The following is a 16,600-nucleotide window of genomic DNA, read 5'->3' as shown; positions in this document are numbered from 1 at the left end:
TGTCCCCTCACACCACACAGGTACCAATGTGTTCGGGGGTTTTTCATTTGCTTTGGGTCAAACTGCGGGTGTTGTGCATGTAAGCACGCACTCTCTCCAAGCTGTATCCTCAGCCTGCTTTTCTTTTTAATGCGGCATTGTAAATTATTTTGTATGCTGTTTTTCTTCAGTTGGCAGCCATGTACTATGTCAATCAAGATCTAATTCAACTAGCTGTATAACATGACTTCACATGGATATACACAGAATTTAGCCAATCATTCTGTTAAAAGCCCCTCAGGTTAACAGGGGCTGGGGATTTAGCTCAGTGGTACAGCACCTGCCTGGCAAGCATGAGGTCCTGAGTTCAAGTTCTAGTACCAAAAAAAAAAAAAAAAAAAAAAAAGGCTTCCAGGTTGAATACTTTTGTAATTGCATTTCTAACCCATAATGTTTTTTTTGGTCTTTTTCATCTTTATCGGTCCGGGGATCCAACTCACGACTGCCTGCTTGCAAGGCAGGCACTTATGCCGCTGAGCTAAATCCCCAGCCCCCCATAATTATATTTCTAATTTTGTTTTTACTTTGGGCTTTTGGTTTTTTGAGAGAAAGTCCTGCTACATTTCCCAGGATGGTTTTGGACTCACAATCTTCCTGCTTCAGTCTTCTAGTGCTGAGATTCTAAGCATGGGCTACCTGGTTAATTTTTTGAACATACTGCAATAAACACGCTGTATGTCTACACTTTCACACAAAAACTTCTTTTGGGAGAATGGACTCAATATAAGACTGCTACATCATTTTATATGAGAATTTTAAATTTTAACTGACAATTCTTAGTAACTTTCCCAAAATGGTGCCTACTGGTAATCTTTGAAAGGGTTCACTCTGCCTCACCACCGATAGCTTACTTCATTTCTGCTGATCAGTGAGGGAGCAAGAAAAGGGAAAAGGGTAACATCTAATCACTGTAATACGTATTTCTTTAAATTTGTTGTCTTTACTGTCTCCAACTGGAACAAGCCTTCGGTGAACACACAGCCTGAGTTTTGCTCATCACCGAACCGCCACAGCCTGCAGCAGGCACTGCAAAGACATGTTCACAAGAAATAAATACCGGCAAGACTGAATTTCTTTTCAAATACGTATAATCCTTCAGCCTTTTGCCTTCTGTAAATTACTGTTTACAGTAATCTACTGTTTTCTGTGGTGGGAAAATAACACCCTTGCCCGAGGTGTCCACGTTCTAATCCAGGTGTGATACTACCTTCCACAGCAAGAGAGACTTTGTACAAATGACTAAGATGAGGACTCGAGTTGAGGTGACTATCTTGATTATACGGGTGGGCACCATCTAATTGCTTCAGTCCTTAAAAGTGGAGAACCGTTTCCAATTGTGATCCAGAGAGATGTGACTAGGTTAGAAAGACCTCACAGCCACAATGCTGCTCGCTTAAAGACAGAGGAAGGGCCGTAAGCCAAGGAATGCGGGCGGCTTCTGCGAGCTAAAAGGAAACCGATTGTCCCCAGAGCCTCTACAACGGCATGCAGCCTTTCCAACGCCTTGATTTTAGTCCACTGATACTCTTGTGAGATTTCTGACCCACAGAACTATGAAATAACAAATTTACAATGTTTCAAGTCACTAAATCCCTGGTAATTTATGGGAAACTAACTCAACAGCCTTTCTTGTTAAGTGGCGCTGGTGACTGAACCCAGAGGATGGTGCACGCTGAGCATTCGCACTACCACTGAGCTGCAGCCACAACCCCACAATAATGTTTCTGGGCTTTTCTCTAGATTGCTGGACTTTTACCACGCATTTGTAGAAATATTCAGAATATCAGCAGATATTAAACTCTCTGGCAGATGTGCTACAAATGGTTTTTCTCAGTCTAACAATCTTCCAGGTGACTTTTCTATTCCTTGGTAGTTATCACTGGATGTAACTAAGCTAACTGATCTCTTTCTTCACAGTTCTACGCTTTCTGCCTTGCCACTTTAAGTTTTATAAACATTCTCCCAAATTTTCTTCTAAAGTTTTTCTGGTTTTTTTTTTACTGGGGATTGAACTCATGACCACATGCTTGTGAGGCAGGCATTTATGCGGTTAAGCTAAATCCCCAACCCTTTTTCTAGCTTTTAATGTCAATTTTTAAGCTACTTAGACTTAAACATATGAGATAGGACACCACATTACTTCCCAGATAGACTTCTTTTCCACTCTGAACAATAACAGAAGAGTTTGAGCAAGATGACCTTCAAAGTTGTTATTCTTAAAATCCTGTGAAAATACTGCTTTTAAAGGTAAATACTGCTTTTCTGTTTCTACTGACTTGGGAACATATTTGAAGTATGATCAAGGATTGCTGTTTTTATTCATCAACTATTTATTTCCTTATTTTCCTTTTTTTGCAGACTAGAAGATGGAACCCAGGGCCTCGTACATACCAGGCAAGGGCTCTACCACCGAGACACATCTGAAGTCTGACAATGTCAATACTAACAAATACCTGGTGATTCTTCATTTCTTCTTCTCTCCTTTGCTGGAGTTGCTTTAATTGTACTTGGAGCTGATTCTCCACTTGCCTCTGTTTGTCCAGGACTTCCTGGTAACGTTCCTTCAGCAGGGTTCTCTCTGTCATCATTTTGTCCTGTTAGGAATAACACAGGAAAAGGTGACTTTCCTGTTTACTTTTTTTAGTACCAGGAATTGAACTCAGGATTTCATGCTTGCCAGGTAGGTGCTGTACTATTGAGCTATATCCTAGCCCTATTTTCCAATTTAATCACATAAAACATTGACTAAGTACCTGTCCAAGATATTACAAACACAGCTCTATGGCTACACTGGCCAATACTGCAGCCACTAGCTATATGTGGCTATGTGACTTGAAATTTGATAGAATATGATAATTTAGGAAGCACAAGCCCTCAGTTGCACAGCTAACTCTGAAGTACTCAAAAGTCACATGCAACTAGTGATTACCACACCACATACAGATATAGAACATTTCCATCACTACAGACAGTTCAGTCACAGAACATTAACACAAGATTTAACAACCTACAGCACCTGGGCAAAATCCAGTCAGTGCCAGTGGGGTGTGGTGATGTACACCTGCAATCCTAGCCCTCTGGAAGGCTGAGAGAGCAGGATTCTAAGTTTGAGCCTATCCTGGGCAACTGGGCAACTTAGTGAGACTGTCTCAAAATATAAATTAAGCCGGGTGTGGTGGCGCATGCCTGTAACCCCAGCACTCAGGAGACTGAGGCAGGAGGGTCGCTGAGAGTCTGAGATCAGCCTGGGCTACAAAGTGAGCTCAAGGCCAGCCTGAACCACACAGACTGTTTTAAAAAGACAAAAAAGAAAAAGAAAGAGAAAGTTGTTAGATGTGAATATGGGAAAACATATTATACTATGGTCATAAAAACCAGCTCTCCAGGGCCTGGCATATAGCTTAGTGGCACAAGCTCCTGCCTGGCAAGCATGAGGTCAGGAGTTCAAATCCCCATACAAAAACCAAACAAACAAAAAAAACCACCACACTCTCCGTATGATTGAGCTTTGGGATGAGCTGATCCTCAGTGCATGTCCTGAAATGTGATGACAGCTCTGTGCAGCTGAGTCCTTATCATCACAGCTTTGTGAACCCGAGCTCTGTAGATACTCCTTAGATATGTGAACTCTGCAAGTGGGAGAGTGTATGCGTGTGTATGTGATTTACTAAGACGAGAAATCAAAATTTTAAAAAGATTCTGAAAGAGAGCCTTAAGCTAATCAGAGTTAAAGAATTTAGATTAGAGGATTCTTTTGTTTTTTTAAGACAGGAACTTGCTATGTAGCCCAGGCTGCCCTGAACTCACTGAACTCAAAGTGAACCTCCTACTTCAGCCTCGACGAGGGCTGGGATTATAGGCATGTGGCACCATGCCCAGTTTAGTGATTCTTTTTGAGGGGTGGGCCAACTGGGAATTGAATACTGATTCTTACAGTAGGCCAATATTCAGTTTGCCTTTATTGTACTATTATTAATTTTTTTGCTACTGGCAGGTTGAGATAGTTGTTATTAATTGGTTTGTACATGTATGTCAATATCTAGTTAGTCTTTCTTTTTTCTTTCTGGTTAGTTCTTTTTTTTTCTAGTTAATTTTTGTGTCATCAACAATACTGTAGTTCATTTCTGGAGAACTGGGTATTAGCCCAATTATACTGTACCTTCCCCTCCCAAATTAATGGAAGTGGTCAGATTTTTGGACAGAAGTATACGTCTATTGTTAACCACATACTGAAAAGCAGATGCTAACTAAAACATTTCCACACTACCAATGAAGCCTTTTTACTGTAACTGACCTACAAATCTGAGCACTCACAAACCCACACACATATATCCCAGAAGAAACTTGAAAAACTAGGCAAGAAATGCCTCCAAAAACTCCCAAAGTCCTCCAAAGCTAACCCATAGGGTATCAAAACAAAAGACCAAATTACTAAATTATATGAAATCCTAAAAAAAGCAGTAAGATCAGTAAGGAGTTTGACAAGCTCAAAGATGGTATGACTAAACAAACAGTAGACTTAATAAAAAACAATCAGTGAGCTTACAGAAGATACTAATAAAAAGCTAACTGAGCTAAACAAAATGATACAAAACATGAATGACCAGTTTAGCAAAGATTTAGAAGTAACAAAAAGGTACCAAATCAAAATCCAGAAGATAAAAAATTCTGTTGGAAATTTGGACAAGAGAAGTGACCAATAGGGGGACAGATGCAAGAACTGGAAGACAGGGCTGATATTTGTGACCAATTATACACAGACACATTAGAAACAAAGGAACACAAAAACACAGATCTAACCTGCTGCTATGAGACAAAAGCCTAATCTAACATTAACTGCAATTAGTGAAGAATCAGAAGACAGCACAAATGACATAACAAATCTGTATACTGAAATAACAGTGGAAAACTTTCCAAATGTGGGGAAAGAATGTAACACATAGTAAGTGATCCAATTAGCTAAGATCAGAAAAGAACTTCTTCACTACGCATCACAGTCAAAACCTGAAGGACAGAATCTTAAAAGCTTTAGAGAAAAGCGACGTATCACTTACAAAGTAAACCTATTAGAATCACTGCAGACTTCTCAACACAAACCTTAAAGGCTAGAACATGGAGTAAAAAGTATTTCAAGCCCTAAAAGAAAACAGCTTCCAACCCAGATTGACAAATCCTTCAAAACTATCTTTCAAATTGGTAGAGAAATAAAGTCAGTGCCTGACAAAGAGCACCTTAGGGAACCACCAAACTAGCACTCTCCCAAAAAATTCTCAAGACTATCCTACTAGCTGGGGATTTAGCTCAGCGGCTTAAGTGTCTGCCTGGCAAGCTCAAGGTCATGAGTTCAATTCCCAGTACAAAAAAAAGAATATCCTACAAAAAGACAATGAAGCCAACAATGCCAAAACGCGCAATGGCATGAACACTAGAAGCATGAGCAAAAGCAGAAAGAAAGGAACCAGCAACAGGCGTAAGGGAGGACCAAGTCTATACCTTCTACTAATAGCTCTCAATGTGAATGGCCTCAACTCCCCACTAAAAGACACGGATTAGAACAAAAACAAAACTCATTGTATGCTGTGTACAAGAAATGAATTTAGGCCAGAGATTTAACTCAATGGCCTAAGCACCTGCCTGGCAAGCACAAGGTCTTGAGTTCGATCCCCAGTACAAAAAAAAGAAATGGATTTAATCCAAGAAGAAATGCACAGACTAAAAGTCAAAAGATACAAAGCAACATTGCATGCAACAGGAGCCCAAAAACAAGCTTCCAGAAAATGAAAGATAGCCCCTATTCCTGGATAGGCAGAACCAATACTGTCAAAATGGCACAACTTCCAAAACTGAGACCGATAGGCAATCCCAATCAAAATATCAACAGCATTCCTCACAGAACTAGAGAAAACAATCCGAAAATTCATAATGGAAGATACCCAGAACAGCAAAAGGAATCCTGACAACAAGAGAAAAACAGGTGGTACCACAACCCCAGATTTCCAGTTATACTACAAAGCTACAGTGGTAAACAGCACAGTACTAGCACAAAACCAGATGTGTGAATCAGTGGAGCAGAATGCAGGATTGAGAGACAAGTCCAAGCACATTCAGCTCTCTGGTCTTTGACAAGGGGGCCAAAATCACAAAATAGAGGAATGAGAGACTCTTTAGCTAATGGTGCTGAAAACACTGGCAACATACATGGTGCAAAAACTGAATCTAGACCCAAGTCTCCGACCATGTACTAAATCGGGGAAAAAGCAGAGGACTGGTACCCAGAATACACAAAGAATCCAAAAAAATTAGAAGCCTCCCCCTATAAATAAAAGATCCAACATCTGCGGGTCTGTTAGAAAAGTGCAAATCAAACACAACACTGAAATTCTGTATTACTCTTGGTAAAATGTTTCTTTGCTATTATTGTTTTTGGCTTTTTAAAGAAAGGGTCTTACATACTTCAGGCTGATCCTGTACTCATTATGTAGCCCAGGCTAGCCCTGAGCTCATGGTGATCCTCCTGCCTCAGCCTCTTGAGTGACGGGATTATTGGTAAGTCCAGCCAACAATGACCCTCCTTAAGGAATCGATAACAAATGCTGGTGAGGCTGTGGGGGAAAAGGAACCCTTCTACACTAGTACAATCATTATGGAAATCAGTATAGAAATTCCTCCGAATACTAAAAAAAAATTCCATTTGAACTGTTTCCCTTTTAGGTATATTCTGAAAAGCATTAAATATTACAGGGATGCATGCATACCCATGTTGACAGTGGCATATCTCATGATAGCCAAATCTTGGATGTGGCCTCTATGCCCATCAACAGATGAACAGATTTTTTAAATGTGGCACTTACACACAATGGACGACTACTCTGCTGTAAGAAAGGACAAATTGCTGCCATTTGTAGGAAGATTGGATGCAACTTGAGACCATAATGTTAAGAGACATAAAACACGGAAGCTTAAATTTCACACGATTTCTTATATGAAAGGCCGAAGTACAGTAAATTAAAGGGCAAAATAAAAGACAGACAATAGGAAATAGAGATACATCCTTAGCAAATGGGAAAAGGACCACACATGGCGGGGAGCAGAACATAAAAAGAACTAAGGGGCTGGGTGCGATGGTGCACCCCTTAATCCCAGCACCAGGAAGACTGAGGCAGGAGCACTGCTGTGAGCTCAAGGCCAGCCTGACCTGCAGAGCAAGGCCCTGCTTCAAAAAGGCCAAAAATTAATATTGAAAAATAAAAATAAAATGTGTTTAACAATGTTCATGTACCAACCCCCCACAGTAAATGTAGCATTATGTATTGCAATCATGTACTAATAAAAAAAGACAAAAAAACCACAAAACCACATATGATGCTATATGCCTATAATCCTAGCGCTCTGGAGGCTAAGACAAGAGGACTGTCACAAATTCAAGGCCAGTTTGGGCCGCACAGTGAGTTTAAAGCCAGCCTGAGCTATAGCCAGGCCCTGTCTCAACCACTCCCTCCACCCCACAAAAAATTCATTTACCTAGCTTCTCAGGAAGCTGAAGCAGAAGGATCACTTAAGCCCAGGAGTCAAGACCAGCCTGGGCAACATGGTGAGATCCCACCTCAAAAACAGACAAGTACAGCCAGGCGTGGTGGTGCATGCCTGTAATCCCAGCACTCGGGAGGCTGAGGCAGGAGGATCGCTGCGAGTTTGAGACCAGCCTGGGCTACAAAGTGAGCTCAAGGCCAGCCTGAACTGCACAGCCAGACCCTGTCTCAAAAAGACAAAAAAAAAAAAAAAGACAAGTACATACAGTTATATATACATTTAAATGTCCATATGGTTAAAAGGTAGAAATTTTAGCCACAAAATTCCAGAAATAGAGCAAAGGGACTATTTTAACAAAGATAAAATTCTCTACCAAGGATTTAACAGCAACTATAAAGGATAAAATAGAAATGGTGTCAGTAAAATATACAAAAGAAAAATGCCCTGATGGAGTCTGACAATAGTATAAAAAGAAATAATGTCTAAACAACAGACTAAAAGACCCCTACTGTGAACTATACCTGGACTATTTCATTTCGTTCATGGGATATTTTTTTTTTTTTCTTTTTCCTTTTTATCGGTACCAGGGATCGAACTCACGACTGCCTGCTTGCAAGGCAGGTGCTTATGTCGCTGAGCTAAATTCCCAGCCCCCGGATTTTTTTTTTTTAGACAGGTCTTGCTACATAGTTCAGGCTGGTCTCAAACTCAGTGATCCTCCTGCCTCATCCTCCTGTAATCTTTTTTTTTTCTTTTTGAGACAGGGTTTCTATGCAGTTCAGGCTGGCCTTGAACTCACTTGCAGCCCAGGCTGGTCTCAAACTCAAAACAATCCTCCTGCCTCAGCCTCCCAAAGAGTTGGGATTACAGGCGTGAGCCACCACGCCCGGCTATCCTCCTGTAATCTTGATTGCTGGAATTACAGGCATGCACCACCATCCCGCCGGGATCCATTTTTAAAAGAAATACCAATGACATGAAACATGCCTAGGCAAAAGTAATCAAGATGAGAGAATGGAAGACTGGAAAAAATGTCATGAAAAAAGAAGAATGGTAAACCCTGTGGGAATGTTCTACCTGGATAGGTTTAGACAGGAGGGGTTAAAAAGAGGCATTAAAAAAGCTATATAAACGGCATGGTGGCTCATGCCTGTAATCCCAGCACTTAGGAGGCTGAAGCAGGAGGATCACCGTGAGATTGAGACCAGTCTGGACTACAAAGTGGGCTCAAGGCCTGCCCGAACTGCATAATGAGACCCTATCTCAAAAAAACCAAAAAAAAGAAAAAAAAGTTATACAGCTGGATAGAATGGCGCACCCTGTAATCCAGGCATTCTGGGAGGCTGAAGCAGAGAGTCAGAACCTCAAACCCACGCTGAGCAATTTAGGAGAGTAAAATAAAATTTTTAAAAAAGGATGGGGTGTAGATCAGGGAGAGCCATAAGCCCCACCTGTGAGCCATTAGGAGCGAGGACCTCCCCCACCCCCACCCCATCAGCCACAGCTGACTGGAGGCGCTGTATGGTTTGACTAACTTTGCAAGTCTAAAGCCGAGCACCTGTTTAGAGGACAACAATATGCACTGTGGTCACTATTACAGATTTCCTACTCCGCTATCACTGTTTGGATTCGCTCTATTGCTGTTTTATTCCCTTTAAAATTACAGAGGAAAAAAAAGTGAAGAAATGTACAATCGACATGGTGAGGGTGAAAGGGAGGAAAGGCCTACAAAGGAAAGGGTTCATTTCCTACCACCTTGTTGTGAAGTCTCCTATCATTCTCATTCTTCTGTTTGGCTTGGTTTTATTCTGTTTTGTTTTCTTAAATTCTTTTTTTGTTTTGTTTTGTTTTCTTAAATTCTATTATGTTTGATGGTATGGGCAGCTATTTTGAAGATACAAGATACATTACGGTAGCCACTGTTGATTTCCTATTATCTTGTTTTGAAGTCATGTATCACTTTCATGGTTTTTCGATTGCTTTTATTCTGTTCTGTTTTGATTTTACTATGTCTGAAGGTATGGGCAGCTATTTTGAAGATAACATGAGACATTAGGGTAGCCATTGTTGATTTTTTTTTTTTTGTTTTTTTTTGTTTTGTTTTGTTTTGTTTTTCCTTTTTATCAGTACCGGGGATCGAACTCATGACTGCCTGCTTGCAAGGCAGGTGCTTATGCCTCTGAGCTAAACCTCCAGCCCCCACTGTCGATTTTCTATTATCCTGTTTTGAAGTCTTATACCATTCTCATTGTTTTGTTTTGATTGATTTTATTGTTTCATTTTGTTTGGTTCTATTCTCTTTAAAATAAAATTTAAAAAGTCGGACATAGTGGCTCACATCTATAATCCCAGCACTCGGGAGGCTGAGGCAGGAGGATCCTTGACTTCGAGACCAGCCTGGGCTACAAAGTGAGCTCAAGGCCAGCCTGAACTGCACAGCAAGACCCTGTCTCAAAAAGACAAAATAAATAAATAAGTAAATAAAATAAAATAAAAAATTTTTTTTTGTCTTTTTGAGACTAGGTCTCACAATGCAATTCAGGCTGGCCTTGAGCTCACTTTGTAGCCCAGGCTGGTCTCAAACTCACAACAATCCTCCTGCCTCGACCTCCCAAGTGCTGGGATTACAGGCATGAGCCACCATGCCCGGCTCAATAAAATAAAATTTAAAAAATAAAAAAGGATAGGAATGTAGGTCAGTGCAAAGGCCTTAGACTCAAAGCCCAATACCAAAAACAGAAACAAAAACAAAGCAAAATGAAAAAAAAAACAAAAAAAAAACCTTCAAATATATGCAGGGCTAGTAAGTCAAAGAGGAGTCAGATTTACTCCAGAAAGCTCAAGAGAACTAGACCAAGAACTTACAGTTTCCTTCCTTAGATCAGAATAACATGTGACACACAACAAAGAAGAAAGCTATTGTTAAAAAAGATGTAATAGTTGGCTGTAGGAGACAGCAAGATTCTTGTCTGTGTGATCAATAGAAGTTAGCTGATCACCTGCCAGAAGACACTTGCAACTTGGTTTCCCGCTGAGACGACCCACTTCTAGTAGTTGTGTTAATGGTTTTGCATAACAACGACACATTACATACTTACCAGATTCTTTTCAATGTCTTGATCTGTGTTCACCTCTGAATCAGCTGTCTTAAAGTCAGTCTATAAAGGAAGAAACAAGTACATTCAGAACTGTTTATAGTCATTTTAAAAGATGCACAATTATTCTAGTGCTGTTACCTGCAGATCTACCACAACTAAATGAGAGCAAACTTTTTGTTTCTTCCTTATCAGCTTAGTAGCAAGAGAGGCAATGTAGTTGTGACAAACAGACACCAATATCTACATCACATTAGTCATTTACCCCACAAAGTAGCCTGAACAAGACCCAGGATCTGTCTGAGAGAAAGCCTCAAGTCCTGGATGAGAACTCTGCCCTCTACGACCTATTGTGCCCATACTCCCTCCTACGACAGAGCACACCAGGCACTAGAAGGCAGGATACACTGTACTTCTTAAGATGTAGGTCAGAGAATTAAGAAGGATTCCTCCTGTAAGGACAAAGACGGGAAATATGAATGCTAACGACCTGCATTCATCAATTACTCAACGAAGAAATTACAGGTAGGTCATCAAAGTCCCTATTTGCCATAAGATTAGATACTGGCTACTGGCTTTCTCCTTTATGGAACACCAGAATGAAGTAATTGCATGCCATTGTATGAACACAGCAAAACTGAGACAGTGTAGTTCTCCACCAAATATGAAGAAATGTCTCCTACCCTTAAGAAAACCCCCCAAATTCCATTTTAGTAGTAGAAACTTGATACTTGACCTGTACAGCAATGTTCTGAGAAAGCTTCAGGGAAGAGCTATCCTGATCATCATCCTGATCCACTCTGACTCCTTCAACCCCATTTGCTGGAGGCACCACAGGTCGGAAATCCAAGCCTGTGTCCCTGCTACCTTCCTTTGGGATGGAGGCTTGTGGGGATTTCTCTTCAGAGCAATTCCCGGAGGCAAGCTGCTGGGTATGGCACCCTGCCTTAAGAGACCGAGTGACTGGATGGAGGCTCTCCTGGAGGCTTGTGTCCCCCTCCTCTCCTGCTGTGCTGGCCAAGTCCTTCAAATCAGACTGAGACCCACTGCCAGAAAGACAAAGGGCTGTGGCTATCAAGTTTTCTCCTAAAACCTCCTGGTGCGCTGCTGAAGTGTCACCCGCTGATGAACCAGGATTCTGCTCTGGGTGTTCCAAATGCACATTTCTGTTATTCTCCTTGGTTATCGTTTGGCTACTTACACTCGACGGAGGCGAGTTCTTCTGCTTCTCTGCAGGGTCTGTGGGGCTATCAGAAACAAAAGATAAAAAACGTCTGGGCTGGGGACGCCACTCGGCAGGAAAGCACTCCCCTAGCCCGTGTGAGGCCCTGGGTACAATTCTGAGCACCACCATCAACTCCAAAAGAAAAGGTTTCTCTCGCACCCAGGCCTGAACACAATTAGTACTCCCAATGTCACCCAGGAAACCACACCTGGACTACACAAACCCTCCCAGTTACCAGAGTGAAACAGAACTGAGTCTCTACTTCACACAGCCTGGGTGGAGACAATCCACAGTCCGTGCCCGAACATAAATGACTCAGGACACAAGACAGTCTGGGGGCCGATGTGAGTAAGTTTGGGGACGTGGATAAAATAGCCTAATGCTTGTTAGAATATTTAGTTACACAGACTAATTGTATTATACATAAGAGAAATATTAACCCAGTGGTTTTATTTCCCAAAGTAAATTATTAAACAGAGGTTTGCCCAGAACTACTTCGGTCCTTTTAATAGTTTTGCAGAATATGGCATCACTTCAAGTTGTCTAAAGAATAATTTTGAAACCTAAACTACAATGTCCAGTAGCCAGTTTACCACAGCCAGCAAGTGTACCTGTATTTAAACATTAGTATAGCTACTCGGTCACAGACACATAATGCCTTGCTCCCCACCTCCACCCTCCAGCGCCGGAGCTCAAATCCAAGTCTTTATACACAGTAAGCACACTCCTTCCCCTGAACTAGATCCAGCCTTGCAGCCAGTGTGCTGTTTCCGGGGCTTCCTGTTATTGGTGCTGTTTCCAATACTGGAGATTAAACCTAAGACCTTAATAATGAGCTATCCTCCTGGCCTCTTTTATTTCTTATTTTGAGACAGGGTCTTGCTAAGTTGCCCGGGCTGGAATGGAACTTGTGGCTCTCCTGCCCGTGTTTCACCGTGCCGAAATTACAGGTGTGCACACCCCCATCTTTGGCTCAAGAGATCTTTAAAACAAATTTACAGTGGCATGCAACATTCACAGCTATCAGTCTTCTACCTAGGAATTAAATTTTAAATTTATTTACTTCTCTTGGCAAGGCAAGTAATCCCAGCACTCAGAGAGGCTGAGGTAGGAGAATCTCCACAAGTTGGAGGCCAGCCTGGGGTGTATAGTGAACTTAAGGCCAGCCTGAACTACACAGTGAGACCCTGCCTCAAAAAAAAAAAAAAAAAAGGGCTGGAGATTTAGCTCAGCGGTATAAGCATCTGCCTAGCAAGCACAAGGTCATGAGTTCAATAAAAAAAAAAAAATTTTTTTTGCCTCTTCTTTTGATTCTGTCAAATGACCCCTTAAACATCCTAAACTACCACTGACTGAAGCTTTAAAGCAATGTGTTTTTCTTTCCTCAACAGTATTTGTTTTAAAAACAAAAATAGCATTTTTTTCACATTAAAACAACTAAAAAGGGGGCTGGGGATTTAGCTCAGTGGCATAAGCGCCTGCCTTACAAGCGCACAGTCCTGAGTTCGATCCCGGTACCAAAACAAACAAACAAACAACAACAACAAAAAAAAAAACACACCAACTGAAAGAGTGCCTATGATATGGAGATTTTTTACAAATACTCTTGATTCCTTTTTTGTTGGGAGGTGAGTGGAACACGGGAAGGTATCTTAATTATAAACTTGGATACCTAGATACAGCGCCTGGCTTTGGATTCTAACTCTACCATTTGCTGTTGTTTGAGTCTGTCAAATTATTTTACTACAAAATAGAAATGATATTACCACAAGCTTATACTGAGGATTACTGAGTTTCAGAAGAGTGCCCAGTATACAGTAAATACTCCATAACCCTCAGTGCAATTATTATAACTAGCAGTATATGGTTTATTATAAAATTAACAAAAGCATAAAAATCCAAGTTTATGATTATGTTTATTTCTATCTTCTCCCACTACCCACTCACTAACAAATACCTCTTTATTCAAACAAGTATTGATTAAGTACACTGGGTTCAGACAACCCTGACTCCAACATAGCTTGATAACCCTGGGCAAGTTACAAACCTCTTCGTATCTCAGTTTCCCCATCTGTAAATGGGAATAATATTAGCACTTACCTCCTGGTACTGATAGGAGAGTAACTATATTAATACATTTATTAGTAATCTCTACTATATAGTATATATATAGTATATAGGTCCCAGTCAATTCAGGTCAACACTGCACAAAACAATGTATTGGACACTGTAAGATATCAAGTTGGCTAATTATATTTCCTGCCCTTGAGAGTTTGGATGCGAGGCAAAATGTACCTCTAAATGGAAGGCCATATTGACAAGGCGACCTAGATAGATTCACGTACATGTCTGCATTTTTCTGTATGCACAGATATATTTCTGTATATATCCTTACTATCTATATAACAAAGTATCATATAAATGAGTATAATACATAAACATGATCATGAAAATACAATCTACGCAGGACTGAGCGAGAACTACTTGCAATTTTGATGATTTAACCCCAATCTAACCTATTTATTCAACAAACCTTCAGAACACCTGTTGGACCCCCACCTTTTAGAAAGCTTAATCTACTGCCATGCCACATCACCAAAAAGAGGAAATCCCAGTTACGAGAGGCTGTAACCCAAATAACTCTCCCCCTAAAGAATCTACTCATTACCTTAGACCATCTGGGAGGCTTTCATCGGATTTGGAAGCACATAAACTAGAAGAGGATTCCGGAGGACTGGGAGGATTGGCCACAACACCAGCTACCTCAGACGCAGCCATCGCGCTCTGTATATTCAGAAACAAAACACGGTCAGCAAGTTCCAAAAATTTAAATCAAATGTATCTTTCCCCCTCAAAATATCCACACAACAGCACTGTTCTAAGAGACAAAAAGAAAAACTTGGGCTCTAGGAAAGAAAAAAAAAAAAGTATTCGGCAATATGGGATTAAAAGAACGACTGCATACAATAGGTCCCAGTGGGTACCAATCTTCAAAAGTCACTATATTTATATAAACATCTAGAAGTCTGTGCAAAGCTTCTGTTTTCTCTCTTGGCAAAAATAGTTACTTAAAACAGATCATAATCTGTGAGAATATTCCAAATGCTTCATATACCTACCTTGTCTACTACTATTTACAAAACATGTATTTTTTGGCCTAATATAAACATGATATGTTTCTTAGTCATTGTATGGTGTTATATTCAAAGTAGTCTCCATTAGCTTAATTACTTTTATGGAGGTGGTGGCGAGAGCAAGCAATACAATATTGGGCAACCCCAACAGTATCTTTTCCTCGTCATGTGCCTTCCCCACAGATGGAAATGATACCCACAGCCTGGGCAACGTAACTCTTCTAAGTCACCTTTGTCATACAAAAAAAGTAAGACTTCGTTACTCACATAAGCTGAAAAACATAGTAATTTAAGTGAAGAAACCTACGAAGACACTGCTTTTTGGTTTCTTTTGAGATCAAAAGGTCATAATTTTTGCTGCAGGATAAACTCATGGCCTTTTATGGTTACAAGAAAGAAAAATCTGGAGGTGGGAAACGAACGTAGGCTGTTTACCTTATTGATTTTATTCTGACAGCATCACGGGGTATCCCTGAACTCCAAGGGATGCAAAGAGCAGATAGGGAGACCGGACTGCGTCAACACTACAGTCACAGCCCCTTGCCTCAGTTTCCCTCACTATATATACAACGCTCCTAGGCAAAAACGGACCCCTATCATCATTACTGCTCCTCAAGTGCAAAAATTCTGCCTCCAACGCAGTCCAGAGTCGCCGTCCTCGGTGACGGGGAAACGAAAGCGCAGAACAAGGGTCACACACACAACTCCGCAGCTGGGGTGAAGGGCTGCGGGGTGGGGGCGGGGGTCGTTGCGGACCGGAACATCTGGCTGGCGAGCCGAAGGTGCCCTCGGGAATCCCGCAACCCGGCAGCAGCCACCACTGCGGCGGCGACGCCGGCAGCTACGAGTCCTCCGGTAGAACGCCAGCCGGAGGGGACGCGGACAATGGGGGAAGCGGCGCCGGGTGGTCACGGCCGCCCTCGCCGCCGACAGCTACGCTGGCCGCTCGCGCCGGCCGCAGTCACCTCCCCTCCCCCCCCCGGCCCCGCACCCCGCCGCCAGCCCCCGGCCGGCTTCTAGGCCAGGCCCCCTGCGCCGATCCTCGCAGCCCCTTCCACGCCCCCACCACGACCCCCGGCCCCGGCCCGTGGCCCGCAAGCCCCCTCCTCGCGCGCGGCCCGCACACACCTCCCGCGCCGCGCCCCCGGAGGAAGGGGGGAGGGACCGGACGCACCTGAGCGGGCGGAGCGGGGGGAGGGGGCGGCCGAGCCACGGGGGAGGGGTCGAGCGCCGGCCCGCGCGCGACACCTCCCACTTCCGGCGGCACGGGCGGAGGGGCCGAGGCTCGGTCCGCGGCAAGAGAGGCCGCGGCTCTCCGGACCGCCCGAGACAGCGCCCTCTGGCGGCGGGGACCGGCTCTGCGTGGGGCAGGCGACTGCGGAGGACCCGAGTCCCAGTGGCCTCTCCCCGGGTGCGACGAGGAGGGCCGTCTGACCGTGACAAGAAAGGCGACCTGATGGAGGCAGGGGTCCTTCTGGGGGGGGTCTCAGGGGGAGTCGGGCCCATGGCGGTCAGGGGGAAAAGAGCAACGAGGCACGTTTAGAGGTCGGGACGGAGGTGCCCTTTTCGGAGGACGC

The 16,600-nt window shown here is 42.7% G+C and overlaps 1 protein-coding gene across 2 annotated transcripts in view; it reads right to left on the bottom strand.

The window, feature by feature from the left end:
- Rnf214 (ring finger protein 214) overlaps positions 1–16,529 on the bottom strand; it is a 47,781-nt gene extending 31,252 nt beyond the window's left edge. Inside the window, exons 1-5 of one of the 2 annotated variants that reach the window (XM_063255821.1) lie at positions 16,152–16,529; positions 14,558–14,673; positions 11,401–11,911; positions 10,668–10,727; positions 2,493–2,633 (exon numbers count right to left, since the gene is read on the bottom strand). In XM_063255821.1, coding sequence (XP_063111891.1) covers positions 2,493–2,633; positions 10,668–10,727; positions 11,401–11,911; positions 14,558–14,673; positions 16,152–16,529 — 1,206 coding nt within the window. The remainder of the gene's footprint in view (positions 1–2,492; positions 2,634–10,667; positions 10,728–11,400; positions 11,912–14,557; positions 14,674–16,151) is intronic. The other variant, XM_063255822.1, reaches the window with a different exon arrangement.
- Between the last annotated feature and the right edge of the window lie 71 nt (positions 16,530–16,600).

This window comes from Cavia porcellus, unplaced genomic scaffold (assembly GCF_034190915.1).
Source record: "Cavia porcellus strain 051 isolate PalLab524CR breed Dunkin Hartley unplaced genomic scaffold, mCavPor4.1 scaffold_9, whole genome shotgun sequence".
In the NCBI taxonomy this organism is placed as follows: Eukaryota; Metazoa; Chordata; class Mammalia; order Rodentia; family Caviidae; genus Cavia; species Cavia porcellus.
Note: the sequence above shows the minus strand (reverse complement) of the source record. Positions and strands in the feature narration are given on the sequence as shown.